Raw genomic sequence first — 19,725 nt, 5'->3', positions numbered from 1 at the left:
AATTTAAAAAACCAAACTCATTTCGTTAGAGTAATGTCAAATCTAGTGATTAATCGAAGGAATAAGCAATATATTATTATTTTTACAAAATGGCAGTTTCGCAAAAAAATAGATTTTTCGCCGAAATTTCCGCCCTAAATTGTTAATAAAAAATAAAATTTTTATTGGAAAGAAAAAATCTTCGATTAATTTCTAGAAAATATATTTAAGAAGGTCGTGTTAAAATTCGAGACTAATCGGGCTAGCCGTTTTCGAGAAATGTTGGTCACCGACTTTGAAAACACCATTTTGAGAAAAACACGTTTAAAGTTTGGAATGCGCTTTAGATAGCAGCAATTTACATAGAGCACTCTGAAATGTCTTTTCAAATTTACTTATAAATCAGGAAATATTTACCGGAACTAAATGAAACTTTCTGTGTATATCCTTAAATATATTTATATTAAGAAAATCAAATTTAAAAAAATCTTTTTTTTTTAATTCTAACTGTATGTAACCCCTTAGAAAACAATGAAGTTAAATGAAACCTGCTTTCATTTCATACACCTATACTATTATATTTTCAGTTTTACATTCACAGATTTACATTTTTCCTCTACATCAAACGATCGTTTGTATGGCACCTATATGATATAGTCGTCCGATTTTCATGAAATTTGACACAAAATTTAAAACTAATATAAAATGGCTATAGCTCAAATTTGATGAAAATCAGTTGAAAACTGAAAATGTTATTTGTAATAATTTCTCGATCGTTCCTATGGGAGCTATATGATATAGCAGTCCGATTTTCGTAAAATTTTACACAAAATTGTAGAATAATATGAAATGGCTATATCTTAAATATCGGGGGATGTCGGGGGATGATGATTAAATTCTGTTGAAAACTAAAAATGTTATAATTTTTTTTTTTTAATTTTCCGATCATTCCTATTGCAGCTACTTGAATTAGTCGTCCGATCCGGCCCGTTCCGACATATTAACGAGTGAGAGTATATAGAAGGCTAACTACAAAGTTTCGTTCAGATAATAAAAATGTGAGATTCAACCTTCGTAATCTCTTAAAAATTATTTCTGCTGTTCTATTAATACAAACTAAAAAATATGCTGTCTTTTTTTCAATTAAGTAAATTTTTCCTTTACAGAAACGTAAATTTCCTTGATTTCGCTATAAAAAAAAAAAATAAATCATATGAAGCAAGTCAAAGACGCCACGCTAAAAGTTTATAAAAGTATAACTTAAATGTTAAAATTTAGGTTTGAAACCAACTTTAAATTGATTAATTAAATAATTTCAAACATTTTCAGTATATATTTAAAAAAATGGAAATATCTTAAAAAACGCAAATATATAGTTTTATTCCGTCTATTTTCCGATAATTTCTATACAACCATAAAATAAGCTGATGAGGCCCTTTTCGAAATATGACTACCTGCAATTGAAGGAAAACGATCTACAAAGTTGTATTCAGATAGCTATAAAATTAGGAGACTATATACAAATACCAAGTCCCCGAAATAATATAACGAATAAAAATTGATACTTAAGTATATTTTATTAAGTTTACAGAATTTTGTAAATTATATAATTTGCACTTGATTTAAGGCCAAAAATAAATTAGATATGAACTTAACTTAGATCCCGGTCAGATTCCATTTCTTGTAGGCTTTTTTACACACTTCAGCTTCTTCCTTAAATTGAACTATTTTTAATGACTGTTTTGTGAAGGCGAAAGAGAGAAATACAGAAAAGTTCGTGGAAGCACCAATTGTTTGTATGATTCTCTTAAGCTCGATCGATTCGCACCAGGTTTATACAAGATTGCAATTTCTTAAGCCCAGCCAAGGACTTTGGCAAGATTTCACTAACAATTTTCGATGTGGTTGATGAAGACTCCTCCTAGCTTAGCCTAAACCTTACGGGCTAAACAAAAACTTTGCAACAGAGTGCATCTGTTCACGCCAGGACTCCATCCAGAGCGTGGATCACTCCATTGGTGGCTGGAATATTCGACGTGACCATCTGGGCATCGTTCACCTTGATCTTGCCAGCCGATGTCTTCTGCAGGATCACGGTCTTGCCTGTGAATAGCGAGTCCTTGACCTGGTAGAACCGCATTCCGGCAGAGAAGAGAGCCCCCGGCACGATGTGCTTCATTGCGAACTGCTCTGCGGCCTCCTTGTCATTGTAGAGCTTCTCCAGTGTGTCCGAGTCCAGCTCGCTGAAACTCTTGTCCACGGGGGCGAAGACTGTATAAGTCTTTACACCTGCATTGTCGGATCAATGATTAGATTCAAAACTATTCTCAGAGTTGTAGCGGTTCTTACCCTTGCTCTGCAACTTCTCAGACAGTCCAGAGGTGTACAGAATCTTAAGGAAATTGCTGAAGCGGCCCTCGCGATCAGACTGCAGGGTTTGCAGTAAGTCTCCGACGGGCAAGGGGAACATGACGCGATCGACAGCGTGGGCCACACCCTGTGGGATCTTGATGTCCTTTTTATTCAACACAACCATGGCTCCGTTGATGGTGGTGAGCTGAAAGTAAAGTTATTCTGTTAACACTTTGACAAAGGAATATGGCAAAAGACTAGCGTACAGTAACATCGTTCCACTCCTGGTCGTGCATGTTGTACTGATTAACTCGCAGTTGAGTTCCAGCCAGGGACACACCGGTCATCTCGTCCTGCAAGGTGGCGATTTCAAAAGCTCCCGGAATCACATGATGGAGCAGCAGCTAAAAATTAAACACAAAATATTCATAAAATTAATTTAGTACGGAAAATATATATATATACTCAGACTTACCCCACTTAATAGCCTGGGATTGGACTGGAACTTCTCCTCGGCCCGTTCTGGTCCGCCCAACTGAACCAACAGGTTCTTAAAGGCCTTGTCTGTGGGCACAAAGATGGTGTAAGGTCCGGTCTCGTTGAGTATGCTGTCCAGTCCCGACTGGCGCAGGTACTTGGCCATGGCAAACAGGCCGTTCGACTTCAGAATCTGGAGTAGATCCTCGCTGGGGTTGGACAGCACAGAGCTGGCCACAGGACTGGCTTGCGCCGCCTTCTCGGTATTCTCCGTCTCCTGGACGAGGGCATCGGCGTATTGGGGCACGGGTTGCAGTATGTCGGGGCTATTGACGATGTCGGACAGCCGCTCTGTGACCACTGGCAAGTGGGTCGAGGCACCTCCCAGATACGGGGAACCCGTCACCGTGGAACCACTGTACACGGGAGCTGGAGTGGTGCGAATCAGGCTGGCAGCATTGGGAGTGCTGCTCTCGAACACCAGATTGATGCGAGCTGTGGTTGGGGCGGAAGTTGTGGTTGTGGTCGAAGTCCTCGATGGATGGTATTGCCGGTGGTTGCTGGGCGTTCCCCGGGAAACGAAGGGCGTTGGAGTGGTGGTGGTTGTCGTGGTTGTGGTGGTGCTAGTGGAGGTTGTGACTGGAGCCCGCGTAGTCTGGATGATCTTGCCGCTCTTAATCTCCACGAGTTCGTCATTAGGCAAAGTCAGACGCGAAACGGAAGGCGGCAGCTTGATCTCTCCGCTCCTGATGCGTTCTAGAATGCTCTCCACCTCGCTACCCGTTTGCTTGGTTTCCTTCTCGCCATTGGCCTTAACTCCCTGAATCTTGAAGCTGCCATCGGCCTGCTCCTCAAGGTACACATAGGTGGCCTTCTTCTTAGGCGGTAGAGTGGGTGGGGCAGGGGTTGCTGGCGCCTGCGACTTAGAGCTGAGGCCCTCGATCTCGTAACCATCGGGGATGAGACCACGCTTGGCCAGCTCTTCCAGGGAGGGTGGATCATCCGAGTCCGAGGTAATCACTGCTGAGCTGGCAATGCTGTTCGCCCCACTGCTGATACCCTGGATGTCACCTGCTCCGCCGCCATAGAGAGCAGCCAAGCTGGAGAGGTCCACGCCACCAGGAAGGCCACCTGCAGGCAGCGTGTCGGACTCCTGAGGATCGGGGGATCGCAGTATCTGCACCTTACCACCACCTGGCAGCTCAAGGTCCTTGCTCTTGCTAGGGGCCACATCGCTCAGACTGAGCTTAGCATCACCACCCAAAGCCTGCTGGGCGAGAAGGGTCTGCAGCTGCTCCTGGGAGTAGGCCTTCTGGCCCTGCACCAGGTTCGGATCTGTGGTACGGATAACCTGAACCCTCTGGCCGTTGGGCAACACCAGGTCCATTTCATCATAGGTCTTGTTGCCAGTCAGCGGCTGCTGTGGAGCCTCGGACAGGGCAGCCTTTAGCTGTTTGAGTAGATCCTCGCGTGCAATGGTCTTTACCGGCTTCTTGCTCTTCTGACTGGGATACTTGCCCAGTTCCGACTTCACCTGAGCGTAAATATTCTTCTTTGGAGTGGTGGTTGCCTCTGTTGTCGTGGTCGTGGTGGTTGTGGTCGTTGTCGTCGTCGGGTGCTCCTTGTAGTACTGCTGCAGGGCGCTATTAAACTGGTTGTATTCGGTGGGATGGGCCACAGGCCTTCCACGAGCCGGTGCTCCCACATAGGGTGAGTGCTGATAGTTGCCATTGTGCTGCGTGATGATCGTGGGCAGGATGTGCTGCTTGATCTGATGCTGCTTAACCAGGAACTCCTCGTGCTGCTGGCGCACCTTGTGCTGCTGCTTCTCATACTGCTTGGCAACGAACTGCTCGTGCTTCTGGATCAGCTTCTGCTTATACTCCTGGTCGGAGGGCTGGCTCTGAGTCTGGACTGGTGCCTGGGCGTTCACGAATTGGTGCTGGAACTGGGGCTGCTGCTGAGGCTGCTGCTGAGGCTTTGTGGCTGAAGGTTCCTCGGGTGGGCTCTGGGAAGGGAGTTGCCTGCAGGTTGCTAAAGATCTGGGGCACGGGCAATCCCAGCTGGGGAGTCAGCTGATACTGCTGTGGCTGCTGCTGCGTGGCCTGCTGCTGATAGTTGAACTGCCCCTGCTGCTGCTGTGGCTGGGAAATGGTCTGGAAGGTGGGCACTGGTGCCTGGCTGGGCAGCTTCTGGGTGGTCTGGGGCAGCACTTGGGGTCCAAATGGCTGCGTCTGCTGGTAGGCAAACTGCTGCTGATGCTGCTGCTGCTGTTGGTAAGTTTCCAGCGAGGGTTGGGGCGGAAAAGCAGTGGACTGCAGACGGGAATCTAGGGGGGAGATTATGACTTGTGTCAGAGGTTAAAGATCGAAAGGAAGATCAACAGTTGCACTCACCGAATTGCTTGTGACGCTGCTGCTGCTGCTGCTGCTGTTGCGGATGCTGCTGCTGGGAACCAGCAAAGTTGCGCAAGTCCAAGAAGTTCTGATGATGCAGATCAATGCCTCCGACTGGTGGGGACAACTGCTGCTGCTGGTGCTGCTGCTGCTGGGGGAACTGTGGAGCAGTCTGCAGTTGGTTTTGGGTCGAGCGCTGGAACTGCTGATTGCTGTGGGGCTGCTGATGCTGCTGCTGATGCTGCTGCTGTGGCTGGTGTGGGAACTGCCCAAAGCGGTGTTGCTGCTGCGGGGCCTGGTGGTGAAGGTGTGTGTGCTGTTGCTGCGGACGGTGGGGAATGGGCAGCTCCACACCCGCCTGGACAAAGTTTTGCTGGTTGTACTGCTGCAGATTCAGCTGGCGGCGTTGCGAGTTATGAAAGGGCGGCTGCAAAGAGAAGGAGACGGAGCGGAGTGAGTTACAAGCTCTGCAAGTGCACATTGCCGTTACATAATCTAGGCTGGTGCAGAAAACCAGCTTCGTTTGGCCCCAGATCTTTCTTCAGCTCACACAGATAAGTCAGCGCTGAGCAATCCCCCCAAAGCGCTCCCAAAATAGACATGAACCAGTTTCAGTTTCAACGGTTGCAATAGCAATCTCTGCTCCATTTTGGCCAGACTAACCTGTGCGTCTGGCTCCGCTGTGGGGTCCTTTTGAGCGGGCACTCGGTCAAGTTGAAGTCCATAAAAATGGCAAACTTGTTTGGCATAATCGCACCTTATGTAGCGAAAATGTTGCGGAAGAAGAAAGTTGACTGAGTGCTGGTTATGGATGAATTTCTATCCATCCTCGTAATTCCATAGATTAAATGATGGTAATCTCAGTCAAAGATAAGCGCAAATTGTGAATAATCTGTCTGAGTAATGACAGTTCCATGCCCTTGCCCAATTGAAGTGCGCTCTATTCACTCGGTAACCCACTTTTATTGTTTCCCATCTGCAGTTGTCATTAGTGTGTCTCTCCCTACAATCTTGTGGCCAAGCTGCCCGTCCCACTCTGCGTATTCGTACTGCCAATCGAGAGGCCAGCCAGTGGTCACACATCGGGCAATTGTTTAACAACAGTTATCCAACATCATTTGCAAAGCGGCCCCAGGAGGAGCTAAGCCTCTCTACAGGCCCAGGTACTGTTTGCCTTTAGTGTTTTGTTTTCTTTGGCTTATGGCTAAACTGCTGTATGTATAATTTAATTGCCTCGGCAATAAATCTTCTTTTTTTGCGGCACTCTGCCGATGCCAGATTGAGCCGTTATCAGGCTGCTTGGGAGCCCCGACTCTTTCTTTTCGCATGGTAATTATGTTGTTGCCGCTAATGCTGCGCCTCATCATGATGCTGCCTCATCATGTTGCCCGATGATGCCGCCAAGAGTTGGCTCTGGATTATGCAACCTAATCACAGTGCCACGAATAACCAGGAGAAAAGTACAAGATGTTCGAGCAGGTGAAGGAATGAGCTTTTGTAATCGAATAGTAACTCATTCCACAGTCATTGCCAGTATTAATTCAATCTTAAAAATCCGTTGCCCTGTCATGCATCTTCATCTCCAATTTGAGTTTTCCACCAGCCACAATTTTCTTTCTCCACGAACGGCAGAGATGACTTTTCCCTACGCCTTGCCCGGCTGGCTGGTGAAAACGTCAATCAATCATCAATCAAGTGCCAAAGCAATCAGTGTTCCAGGCCCAAGAGCCACTGAACCCAGTCTTCAGAGGGCCCTGTATGCCTCCCCGCCTGTCGATACCCGACATGTGTTCAACGTGTCAATTTCTCGGCTTAGTGTATTCATTCAATATTTTTCACGGCGCCTGTATGCAAAACGCTTTCGTTTTCAAGCACCGCGGTGGAGAGAGCCCCCAATCAATAGTCGCGCATGCGCCGTAACCCATTAATGCAGGTGAAGTCCGTGGTCGTTGCTGTCACCAATTGCCACCGCACCGCAGACGAGTGACATCCAAAGAGTGTCAGATAATGGACAAATGTGGATTAGCTGCTGAGTAAATCAAGTGTCACGGTTCGAAAGAAGGTGACAGAAATATTGGAAATGCCTATTGGTGGTTATTTGCGACATATATGTATAATGGGTTGTTTGGTAAAGCTCACACAAAACATTTAATAACCTTAAGTTGTTATAATGTTTGATTTCTAAACCTCTACAAAACACTAACTCTTCCCATTATATTAGGGTTTTCAAATACCACACAAAAAACTTCCTTTATTACACACAATATTTCAAGACCTAATCGAGTTTTTTCTTTTGTAAAACTTTGTTAACAAATGAAATATTTTCTTGTATAAACAAAGAAAGTTCCATTAAAGCAACAAATGGGGCTGGACTGCGACAACAAACTCCATTTCGTTACGTAAACTTTTCCATTCGAGGGCTGTCAAATCAAATGAGCATTATGCTAATCGGGGAAGATACACCAAGAGATAGCCGGCAACAGGTAGAAGTTGCTGCATTCCACCAGCTGGAAACCAGTTCGCATCCACATTTTTCACATGCTCACATGGGGCGTTGTGATCCATGATGTATCTGTCAGTTACATGACTCGAACTGCCGGCAAATTTGTTAATAATTCATAATTGATTTCCCATCACACATCGGATCGGGACGGGTATTACGAGAGCTAGCTTCGGCTGAGATGAGATACAAAATGAAAGCGAAATTTCGGAAATTTCTTTTCGTTTTCGGGCTCAGTTTCATTTCGCAGTGAAAGTGATTTGCCAGGCATTTAGTAGGCACTTAGGCAGCTTATGTTAATTAGAATTTAATAGATCAAGGCCCAAGATATATTCGGGCCCCAAGATATGGTTCGCTTAATTAAAAGTTACCAAAAACCAGAGGCCGTAAATTCTGCGAGTTGCACAACAGCCTCTGGCATCTGACAGATTCTTCTCTCGAGTCGCACAATTTACTACCTTTTTTTTGTTGGCTTAGATCATGTCAATGGCCAATGGCACCAAAGCTGGCCTCATTTCCTTCGATTGCCTTTCGGATTTCCTGTCTGCCCCACAGCCAACTAAGAAAAACTAAATGCATCTGGCCTCCAGCCTGCACTGGATCTCTGTGTATTCTTTGTTTTGGATTTTCAAGATGCATTTGCTACTGACTTCTTTTTATTCGACTTGAGGTTGTTTTTGGCAATTCGTGTAGTCCCAAGGCTGCCCCAAACTCTACTGAATGCCTTAGAGACTAGAGGATCTTTTTTTGTGGGAAGTTGTGCAATTTGTGCTATACCCATAAAAAGGGATGTTCATGCAAGATGTCATCACTGTGTTCTTTAAATTAAAACAAGGTCTGTTAGCAGAGTTTTATGCAATTATTTTGATTGATTTTTTAATGATATCGGAAACTAGGGCACTTAACTAAAATGATTTGTTATTTGACAGTCAACACTAAACGCCTCATTAAATTGTTTGTCTTGTTTATCATCGCAGCCTCAGCTAGATCTTTGAAATCGTGCTCACATCATTTCGACATCTCATCGATGGCATCTGAATAAAGTCCAGAACGGAGTTCGAAATCGCAGTGACTGCCAGAACTGGTTAAATCGAAGACAACCTCCTTCGGCGCTCCCCTGTTGACAGTTTCCCAATGGCAGCAAATGTGCATAATAAGCTTTTTTGATGTCAGTTGATGGCTTAGTTTTGGATCCGTGGCTGTGGCGACTCGGCGACTCGCAGCATTGGTCAATCCGAGGATTTGGCAATTCCCTTTCACTTTTCCGGCTATCGACAAATGACTGCTGCCGTTTGCAAAGAGATGCCCCGAAAAACTAAGCGAACAAAATATTTTTGAGTGGATTTCCTAAAGGCATTTTAATTGCCAGCAAAATAGCTAGCTGGCTAAGCAAATAAGTAATTAATTTGCGGGCGCACAGAAGAATGCTCGGCGAACAATAGTAGCACCAGCACCAGCTCCAGTAACAGCAAAAAGTGAAATTTACATAAAATTGTGTAATTACCTGAGGTAAATAAGAAATTGCCTCGAGCGGGGCTTTAGCCAACACCTACACCTTCCCCAAAAAGGGGCCGCTGGCTACATGAAAGCGAAAGAAGCCACCGGCCAGCGGTAACAAACAAACAACAGTAGTGCAACAATGAAAAGGTTCCAGCTGTAACAAAAAGCAGCCCAAACAGAAACAAAAACCAAAAGTTATTTAACCATCGCTTTAAGCCCCAAAAAGTGCGGCAAAAAGAAACCCGACCAGCTCGGTTACTGTTCGCGTACTAATCTCTAGATATTATCACCGGACAGACGAGGAGAGTGCTGCTAAAAACACTTTTACAAATTAGGACAATTTAACTGACAGACCCAAACCAATGAGATCTGTATGATTATCTAAATAATTACTGTGGCCATAAATGGTTATAAATTCCAGTTATGCGATTGTACATATGTTTGTCCATTTGAATAAATGAAGATACAGTATTTTGTTATAATTTGAAACTTAAAATAACAAAATGCTTTTGTAATTTATTACCTGGAAATATATATTTTTTCTCAATACATGCGCCAAAGAATTTAATTAATGTTTTTAGTTCCTATTTTGAATGCGTGGTACTATAGGAATTCGATTTTGTTTGATTTTATTTGGTCATTAGTTAAACTTCAACCGAGGACAGCCTAAGATATAAGATGCGCAACGCAAGCGCAATTTGTTTTTGAGATTTTTACGCACTTGAGAAAGGGAAGAACTAATTGGTAACTGAAAATTTCCATCAAACTGCTTCTCTTAGTTAATTGCCAGCTTTGTTGCATCCACAAAGCTCTGAAAATATTGCATAACTTGGGGTAAAGTGTTAAGGTAATGTAATCGCAATTATCTAGAGTGGCATACAAATTTAATTTAATTGAATTGAATTGAAGATGCAGCAAATGGTTTTGCGCATCAGGCAAAATGCTAATCGCAAGAGTTGTTCAAAATCGTTTCCTGGCACATCGTCACCCACGCAGCCCACACAGGTAGCTCCAACTCCGACTCCGAGTTGGCTTCCTAATCCAAATTCAAGTTACAATCCAGCAAGTGCATCCGACGACACTCGACTTAGTCTGCTCATATGCTTAATTTGACACACTCTGACACTTTTTACGATCTGCAAGATTTATTATATCATTAGCATTGCCAGGGGCAGCATCTGCGGATTGCAAGGCGCCGCCGCTGCCGCTGCAAACTAAGGCAAGAAAATGTAATTTAAATAAACCCACTTCTTTGTGATTTGCTCTTGGATTTGGGCATGAGAAAATGTAGGTTTATGGGCCATCTGTTTTTGGGTAATTAACATGTTCATATGGCTAATTGCGTAGAGTTGGTTTTTTAAAGCGCCAGAAAGATAGTTTTGCCTTAATGGCAACTTAACTGAAAGTGAGCAGTCACCGAGTCTCTAGAAACCTAAAATGAATTAAATACGAAATTAAATTTGTGATCTATCAATATCAAAGCTCAGGATCTTACCAGACAAACCCCTCAATTTTCCCGCTCAACACACCTCCAATTTCGAAACCACAACATCAGACGAATAACATAATAATAACACAATTATTATTTGGCAGACAATCGCTGGCAAGATCCTCATAATTATCAATGGCAAATTGCGTGCCAGGCTAACATAAAACACAAACCTCTAAAAATTATATTATTGTTGGAAATAAATTTAAATACGTTGCAATTTTTACTTTCCAATTCAATAAATTTGGCGCACGCAGCCGCGCAAATTGCGTGCCATATATCTATCTCAGTATCTCGGCCGCGGACAAGCCACACTTTAGGAGTAGGAGTTGGAGACGGGATTGTTGGCGCCAAAGATTTATTCACTCAGTTTAGCTGATGGACAGTAGCGAACAATCAAGGGAACCGCCGAAAATATTACAATTTCGGTTTTGTGGAAAGGCGTGTACTTGGGGATTTGCATTCGTCAGATTTCGTTATGAAACTCTGCTGTGAAATTTCATTGACAGAGCCGCAAAACGCCCAAAAACCTTTCCACGCTCATCATCTGTCCGAATCGGAGGAGCCTTTGTTACCTATACTCGTCGTCATCTTGTAGTAATCTTTATGCAATTCTCCTCTCTTTTTCGGCTGTCACGGGGGACTTGAATGGCGCCAATATTCCAAATTGTACAAAGGCCTTAAAAGCGCGTATTTGTGGCAACACTCGTATTTACTTTAGTGACTTCAGAGCCATCGAGAGGGGATTGTTTGTCTACTCGTTTCCATGGGCTGTCACTTGAACTGAAGCGCCTCGATTCCAATTGATGGGAAGTCTAAAGGTTTTGTCGCGTTCGTCTATCGCATGTATATGGGCCATGTTTTGTTAGACGACTCCGGGCAAAGTCTTTATTTATACGGATTTTGACCTTGGCCAACAAATTTGGCTTTGCGAATTGTGGGAAAGTGTGAAGGCATAAGGTCGAAGCGTTGGCGATCTTTATATCTTAATGGATTTTACAGTACTAGGTCTCCCATCCCATTGCTACTTTCTCATGTCATGGCGCCTTAGATTTTTCTTGAGATCCGATTTAACGCTTGTCTAATGCCTTAATTACGTATTAGCATTGCCTCAGATTCCCAGACATGCGATGCCACCGTGCACCAGCACCAGACTCCCCGCCATATCATTTGTCAAATGGGACGCCATTGTTTCTGCAGTGGAAGGGCTTGGAGTGGCATGAAAAACTTTTGATTTTCTGATTTCCTCAGCTGCTGCTGCTTTTTGCCATTTCGTGTTCAGTGGAATCCATAATTTATGGGTTAGCAGTGCTGCGCCAGCGCCGAATGCCGACTGCCGAATGCTTTGGATTCGAAAGCAAAGTTCTTATAATTTTAATTACATTTACTCGCTGGAGGAACCAATTAAGTCATTTCGAGATGGTATCGGAGCCACCTCGTTGCTCCCGACTCGCCAAATGCTCACATTGCTGACTTTCTGCAGGTCTCGTGCCCGCCTCTGGTCACGCAAGCTCTGGAACCGAGGCTCTGGGAAGCGGGGAAGAGCTCGGAGCTCGGTGGGGGTCTGCACATGCAAATTGCGGAGGGTCGCTCACAAGGTCGGGGGTCCCGGGGTCTGGCAAATGTTTCGAATTGCCACCGACTCCGCCGGAGTCAGTAAACTGTGTTCGCTGCAGTTCGTGACAGTTTTTAGCAATTACCCCCGGATGGGACGCGACAAGTTGGGGACCCAGCTGACCATTGTTTAGCGGTTAGTAACCCGGCCTGAAGTTGGCAGTTGATTGGCCAGCGGTCTTTGGACGGTTTTGAAAGATTTAAAACAGGACTGACCATAAAGTATTCCCTAAGAGAAAGACCTGCGAGTAATGATCGAGTATCATGTGTCCCAGTCTTCACATTAATATGAGACATTCTGTCTGAATGTAGTGATCACATTGCAATTTGTAAAACGATTAGAATGTCTCCGGACTTTCCCTTAATGCTAATGCATTTAAAGGGAGTCTTCGTCCCTCTGTTTCCCCAGAGATTTCCCCAGTTGACTCAGTCAGTCGATATCCATTCCAAAAGATTTCTTCACACCGGCCAGACTCATTTGGGCCTTAATATTGTTGTTTTTTTTGTTTTTGAAGAAGAAATCGAAAGCGTTGTGCATTTCGCCTTGCATGCTCAGCTGATGCACTCAAATGCGCAGGCGCAGCCGCAGCCGCAGCGGAATGAGAAGGAAAAGTACCTAAAACCGCTGAGCAAATTAAAATTTATTATTTGCAACAAAACGAAGCACTTTTGGGTGCCGAAGAAGCGAATGGAAAATGCAACTGAAATGCCAGCCATGGAACTTCTGCGGTGCAGAAAATCACCGAGGCTTGCGAAAAGTGTTTTCTTTCCCCTGCCACTCTCGTTCGGACGCAGGCAACGGAAAGTGGCAGCAGAGGCTGCGGCAGGGGCCCGGCCCACTGGGCTATTCGGTCGGTCGCTGGCGATAATGTGGCATGCAGCAGCCGCTGCCAGCGGCAGCACTCTAGTGTGAAGAGTGGGCTGCAGCAGCGCAAGTTGGGGGCGTATCGCACCTGACAGGTACTAACCAGGGTATATTATCCCTCGCTGCGAGTACTTTGACTTTCCGAAAAGGGAAACCTTCAAGGCGTTGCATCAGACTCGAGTAAATATGATGGCAGTGAGTGGATACATGGAGCTTTGAAAAAGATCCTAAGTCACATTGTTATTCTTGAGATGGAAATAGTTGAGTTCCTTCAAAGTAGTTTTAGTTTAAGCAATATTTTATAACATTGCTTTCACCTTTAAACACTTTTTCTAAGATCCTTTAAATCTGACAATTGAATGCATTTTCTTTCTATATCCAACTACCTCTGTCCTTCTCCTTACATTAATTGCCATAGCAAATCTTTTAACATGGAATTTAAACTACAATTTTTGCAATGCTTTCATTTGAATTAAATTTTCCCACAACCCCTAACCTTTGATGGCCCAACCCCATGGATTTGTTGCATGGAAAACCGGGTAATGGCAAGATGGTTATCCACCACTTTTCCATTACACATTGCCAAAAACCGCAAAAATGTCATTAAATAATTTCGCTGCGCATTTTCTTCACCTCCAGGCTGAAATGAAACGCAAATCGATGGACAAGTTTTTAGTTTTTACTGCTGTTAGGCATGGCGGGCGGCTGAGAGTTTCAACTCCCACCTCGGCAGGCAAAAGGAAAACACACACAGGTTATGCAACTCTTTTAGCGGCTTGCAACATCCCCAGACCAGGCAGACCAGGCCAGACCCGGCCAGACCAGACCCATCCCGACCCGTCCGCCAATTGCAGATGCCATTGCTGCAGTAGCAGTGGCTTGTTTCAAATCTTGTTTTGGAACTGTGTGGCAGCAACAAACGCTTCTTCATTTTCGCGCAATAAACTTTCCGCCCAGACACAAAGGCCCAAAGCCACAATACAAATGCAATGGCGAAAACGAAAGTGCAACGGCGACGGCGGCGGCGGGCCATAACTGGTTGCCCAGTTTGAACCGCTGCGGCGTTGGGCTTGGCTATTGCATTACGTTAGCGATCCGAGGATCGTTTGACTTTTTGGCCATATTTGCCCTGAGTTATGGCGAGAAAGAAGATGCAGCTGAGGAACCCGTTGCTGGTGCCGCTGCCGCACCACACGGCGTATGAGTAACGCGGAAGTTGACACTTGCTGCACTTGGTGCTGGGTACGGCGTCGGCGGGTGAAAATCTCCCTGATATATTTACTGCACATACCTTCACTAAGTGCGGCATTCGTCAAGTAGCGGCAGCATGCAATGTGCAACGTGCAACTTGCAATTAGGCAACGGAGAGCCATGACAAAACCCATTTGCTTTTCTGCATCCCCCGATATGTGGCCAATCCAAGCGACTTTTAATGACCTGGAAGAAGTGAGGCCATCCGGCGGCCTGTCAATAACCAGCAGCAGCGATGAATTATGTCGCCGAGCCCTTTTACTTTCTTTTCCCAGCTCGGACGTCATTTTAACGATCATCGTTTTGCCCGGTAATATATTTTTTATTTGTTGTTTTCAACAAGCTAATTTCTGGCGATCGTTTCCATAATGTAATGCGGAACAAAGTCACAGCGGTTCACTAACTATGTTAATGGCTTAATAATTGAGAAGATCGAGGGGGTAATGGGAAGCCATAGAAAGCGGAAGATGCCTTGAACCCCTACGAGTTCGACAGCGGGCGATCCGCAATTCTCGGAAGAGATTTGAATTCAACTTTTACCCAACCCACGTTCTACCAGGCAGCCAAAGTGGGTCATGATATGATTTGGAGAAACCAAAGAGCTTATAATAGCAAGATTTTTGCACTCAAAATTACTTGCATATGATAATTCTTGTTATTATTAGACCCATAAACCAATTGGGGAACTGTACCCCAACAGATTTCATAATGTACGTTATATCACCGATGAAATTACCGATCTTTTCCAGCTGAATTTCCTGTCCAACCCTGCGGTCTCCTCTGCCCAATCGGGCATGACACCTCGGTTTTCATTCACTTTTCGTCAGACAATTTTCCTCTCATTCAAAAACGAAATTGATTTAATTCTCAATCGAAGTGAAAAAACGGTTGGCTGCACAGCAAAGCAAATTAATCCGAAGAAAGGAAAGAAAGAGCCTCGCTGTCCCGCTGATTAGCGTTCAATTATTTTATTTGTTTGTGGTTAGCAGCTGAATGGCGATCTCTATGGGCTTTATTTTGATGCGATTCGATTTAAAGTGGCGCCCGGCTAATGGCAGCTCGTTACTTTGTTGAAGTGGGAAAACTCGAGGGGTCCAATCAAAGGCGATTGAGGTGCGATGATTGATCCGAGCACTGAGCCTGATTAGACCTCTCGAGCCCTGGCAAGTGCCATCGTTTCTGTTTCTCTCTCCCTCAGCCATCACAAAAACAACTTTCATTTTTAAGCTAGATCCATTAACAGTTTGTCACCTCTCCGCCCAGAAACTGAAATATCTTTCAGATAAATATGCAACCGAGCAGCGATATATTTATAAAGATCTCTCGATTGACCCACTTTCCACTTGCCTTCAAAACGAGCAGAACGCAGCTCGCCGCTCGCAAAAAGAAATTACAATGAAATGCGGCTTCTTGTTATGGTTTTTTGTTGGTATTTCGATACAACACAAAGCCGCACCGAAAGTGAACAGGTTGTAGGGCCCTGTCAGCTGTACAAAATTATTGGCAACCCGTTTCAATGGACTCGCAACGTAAATCAATTTCTGATCTGTCTTTCGTACTAAAAAGAAGAAAAGACTCCGCCCCAGGAAAGCTCGAAAAATATATGTAACATTGAGGAGAGAGTGAGTGCTTCCCAAGACTCGTAATAAAACTCGACTTTTCACATAACTTGACTCGTACTAATAGTTTAACAAGCTTAGCTTATGGATACGTTAAAAGCAAATAATGGTTTGTGATAAGTAAGCTGAAGTAAGCGAAGAACAATGAACTTGTATTCAAAACTGTCATCACAATATAACTATAAAAGATAAGGGTAAGACCAAGTGGAAGCTGAAACAGTTGATCAGAGAATCATGTTATTTATAATGTATTTAAATCTAAATTTCTGTTATAGTTTAATTTAAAATAAAATTAACTTGCTATACCATTCGACTTCCTGATGTGGTATTTCTTGTTCAAGATTCTTAGTAAACCTCCAAAGAAAGTGAAAGTCGAGCACGGAAAACAAACATAAATGTGTTAAGTAAATGCTAAATATAAATATACAAAACAAAACAAGTCGGCAATTTGGCAGGCCCAGGAAAAAAACATGTTCGAAGATTGCAAATTGTTGTTTCTGTCGGATTGGGGATTTGCTGGATTTCTGTTCGTAAGTGGAACTGCAACTGTGGCGCCTGCGCAGTGAACTGGGAACTGCAAAACCGGGAACTGGGAGCTGGGAGCTGGGAGCTGGGGATCTACGGATGGACACCAGATGTTTCTGAGCTGCCGGCTGCCAAGTTTACACGACAAGACACAATTGCGAACGCTACGTGAGGCAATATATACAAAATAATAAAAGTTAAAATTAGGCAATGGCAAAAACAAAGCCCAGGCGCATAAAAGAAATTGCGCAGCCGCCACCGAATGAATCGATGCCGAATCCTACAAACGAAAAACCTCTTAAGACAACCAGTTCCTGTTCGAAGCTGTTGCCAGACAAAAGGAAGATGATGATACTTTTTCCATTCCGCGTGATTGCTTGTTTTACCAAAATAAAGAGAAAAAGGCTAAGATGCAATCGCAGGCCGAAGCCAACTTATGTCAATGGTGAGAGATGATGTTGGCAGAAATGTGGTCCGGGACAAGTTTTTCTTACGTTATGGGAAAAATTGTGCAAGTTGCGCGAAAAGGAAATCGCCAAGTCGACAGATGCACGGAAAGGTTAAGGACAATGCCACGGACGAGGATGACGACCGACGAAGAGCTTTTGGATCGAAAAAGAAAGTACTTTAAGGGACTCGGAGCTGTCATCTTTTGTTTGCCAACTGCCTGCACTGGCATTCTGCAAGAGTCCACGGTGATCAGGGCCTTTTCATCTGTCCCTCCATTCAGCCATAAAACCCGTATCAAAATATTGCCTGCAGCTTGAACAACATCGAAATAAATCTCTTTACGTAATCCAAGCCTCAATTATAGGCATTAGTTCATCTCAAAAGCAAAGTTTAAGCAGCGGAAAAAATGGGAGACAACAAAGCTGTTGATTTCACATCATAAATTGTTGTGGTTTTTGGCCAAATCTTTTTGTGGGGCTTAGCCACGAAAGTGAAAACTGTAACATCGGATGCCCCACATGATCGGGTTACATCAACACGGGAAAATCAATGGATCTGGCTTATTTTGGGGCCATCAATTATCTAACATCAACTGGACAGAATCCCCCCGAGAATTCTCAAGATCCCACATGACTTGGCGGTTTATCCGGTGCTGAAAGATTGGTTTTCTTTTCGAATTCGGTTTCTGACCACTCCAAGCGAACAGGTTTTGGCCTTAAACGATGTCTCATGGCTTTACGGCTCGTCTCTTACTCTTCCTTTGCATCTTCATTTAATCGAATCCCCCACACTCCACCGAGAGCGGGAGATAAAAATATATACATATTTGTGAAAAGGGAAAGTTCATTGAGGCGTTGAAAATCGTTTTCGTTTTCAGTTGCGGCCATAAATGTTTCAACAATTAATATTGAGATTCGAAAACAAATATTTAAATAATTGAATTTACAAATGAGCAGCTTGGGAACTGCGATCAGATCGGTTTCTTGTTGGTAGAAAGTCTTATGCAAGGCTGTGGAATTTTTGAGATTCGGCCAACATATTGGAAGTTCGAAAAATGTATGCTGTTTGACATATTATTTATGCGAGTACTACTCAAGGCACGGCAACTTTCTTCTCGGCCGAAACTCGAAAAGATCTAAAAACTGTGTCAATTTGGTCGGGACAAGCGGAGGGCCCACAAAGAGCAGACTTAACAATGGATATTTGCATATGATTCAATAGAAATGCAAATCGAGTGATAAATATTTTACTTTTCTAATGATTATTTGGCACATATTTGAAGTGGCGCTAGTGTGTGCCTGGGAATGTGGGACATCGAGGCATGTTCTTTGTTTATTTCCCAACTAAGTTTAAGGACTTACCCCATTGTGGGGCCCAACATTGGGCGGTGGAATAAATCCTTGAGCATTTGCTGCGACCACCCACAGGCACAAAGTGCCCCAAACTGCCAATGAAACACGCATGATTCACTCGGTAATTCCGGATACAATGTTTGTTCAATCAAGTGTTATTATTAATATTATTGCTTTTCCAGTCAATTCAATTCAATGTCGATGCACTATTTTCCGTAAGTATAAAACACGTCTCTGGGGAAATAATCCCAGAAATGGTAGCGCGAAAAAATGTCAGAAATGCGACATGAACAACACACAATCCGAATCAACTTTTGTCGTATTTTCGTTACGTTTTCTATTTGCTTTATGCAAATGATGCAGTTTCTGTTTTCTTCTCTTTCCCTCGACTTTAAATTCCGTTAACGTTTGAGCCGCGTTGGGGACTTTTCAGGTGGCCAGGCCAATGGAGCTAGCCGTGGACACGACCTGACTGGTAAAAGTTCGTAGACTAACTGAAGATCATTAAACGTTTGGTAACCATTTAAGCCAAGCTCGCGACGAAGATGCCAAAAAGCCGCAACAGTCGCGTTGCCAGCAACAAGCGTCCGCCGGCCAGCAACATGTTGCGGAGCACCAACCGAAGAGCGAGCTAACCCACCAGCAGCATGGCTTAAAGAGAAAGCCAAGAGAGCGACGCGCTCGGCGAAAGAGAAAGTGTTGCTGGCAACATGAGGAAATGCCAGCGGAGAGATGAAGATGCATCTGCTTCGCATGAATCACCCGCTTATCGAACCCAGAAATGGCAAATCCGACACCAAAGCGCCCAGATAGTGGCCCGAACTCGTTCTGGCCCAATCACGTAGTATCTCGGAAGTGGCGATAAGCCCCCGGCTTGGGGGCGTCTGGGAATTTGAGGCCAATGCAAGTCTTCTTCTCGTTAACCATTTAGCGCCGCAGTCATGTAATTGCCAGAAATTGCGAGAAAATTAACAAAAATCAATTCATTTGAGCTGTGGAAGTGGTTAAAAATCTTAACTTAATATCAAACTGTCATGAACAGCAATGCAAAGCAAATAATACATATTATCTCTTAAGAAATGAAGATACTCATATATTTCTAAATCGAAAATGGATTAATTTAATTACAATTAAATTGCAATAAATTGAAGTGTTAGATTATACGATTAATTTAAGAATAAATTTCTACAATATATATAAGATATAGCTTGTAAGAAAATAAACAAATATGTATCATTTTACCTAAGAATAATAATAAGAAGAAGAATTTAATTTCTGAAGAACTCTGTAAATTGTCTTGACTATTAGATTTGCGAATATACCCTAAATCGATCATTTACTTATTTATTAATTTAC

At 43.8% G+C, this 19,725-nt stretch overlaps 1 protein-coding gene across 1 annotated transcript; it reads right to left on the bottom strand.

Annotated features, from left to right (window-relative positions):
* Window positions 1-1,536: 1,536 nt before the first annotated feature.
* On the bottom strand, window positions 1,537-18,832 carry LOC110185759 (uncharacterized). The gene is given in 7 exon segments (XM_020954761.2): window positions 1,537-2,268; window positions 2,329-2,536; window positions 2,598-2,735; window positions 2,807-4,795; window positions 4,797-5,137; window positions 5,205-5,631; window positions 18,379-18,832. Coding segments are annotated over 7 exon segments (3,516 nt in total). The 5' UTR covers window positions 18,481-18,832; the 3' UTR covers window positions 1,537-1,957.
* Between the last annotated feature and the right edge of the window lie 893 nt (window positions 18,833-19,725).

The sequence above is a fragment of the Drosophila serrata genome, unplaced genomic scaffold (assembly GCF_035046125.1).
Source record: "Drosophila serrata isolate PLE 108 unplaced genomic scaffold, ASM3504612v1 contig_245, whole genome shotgun sequence".
NCBI lineage: Eukaryota > Metazoa > Arthropoda > Insecta > Diptera > Drosophilidae > Drosophila > Drosophila serrata.
The sequence above is the reverse complement of the archived record's forward strand: the minus strand, read 5'-3'. Positions and strand labels throughout refer to the sequence as shown.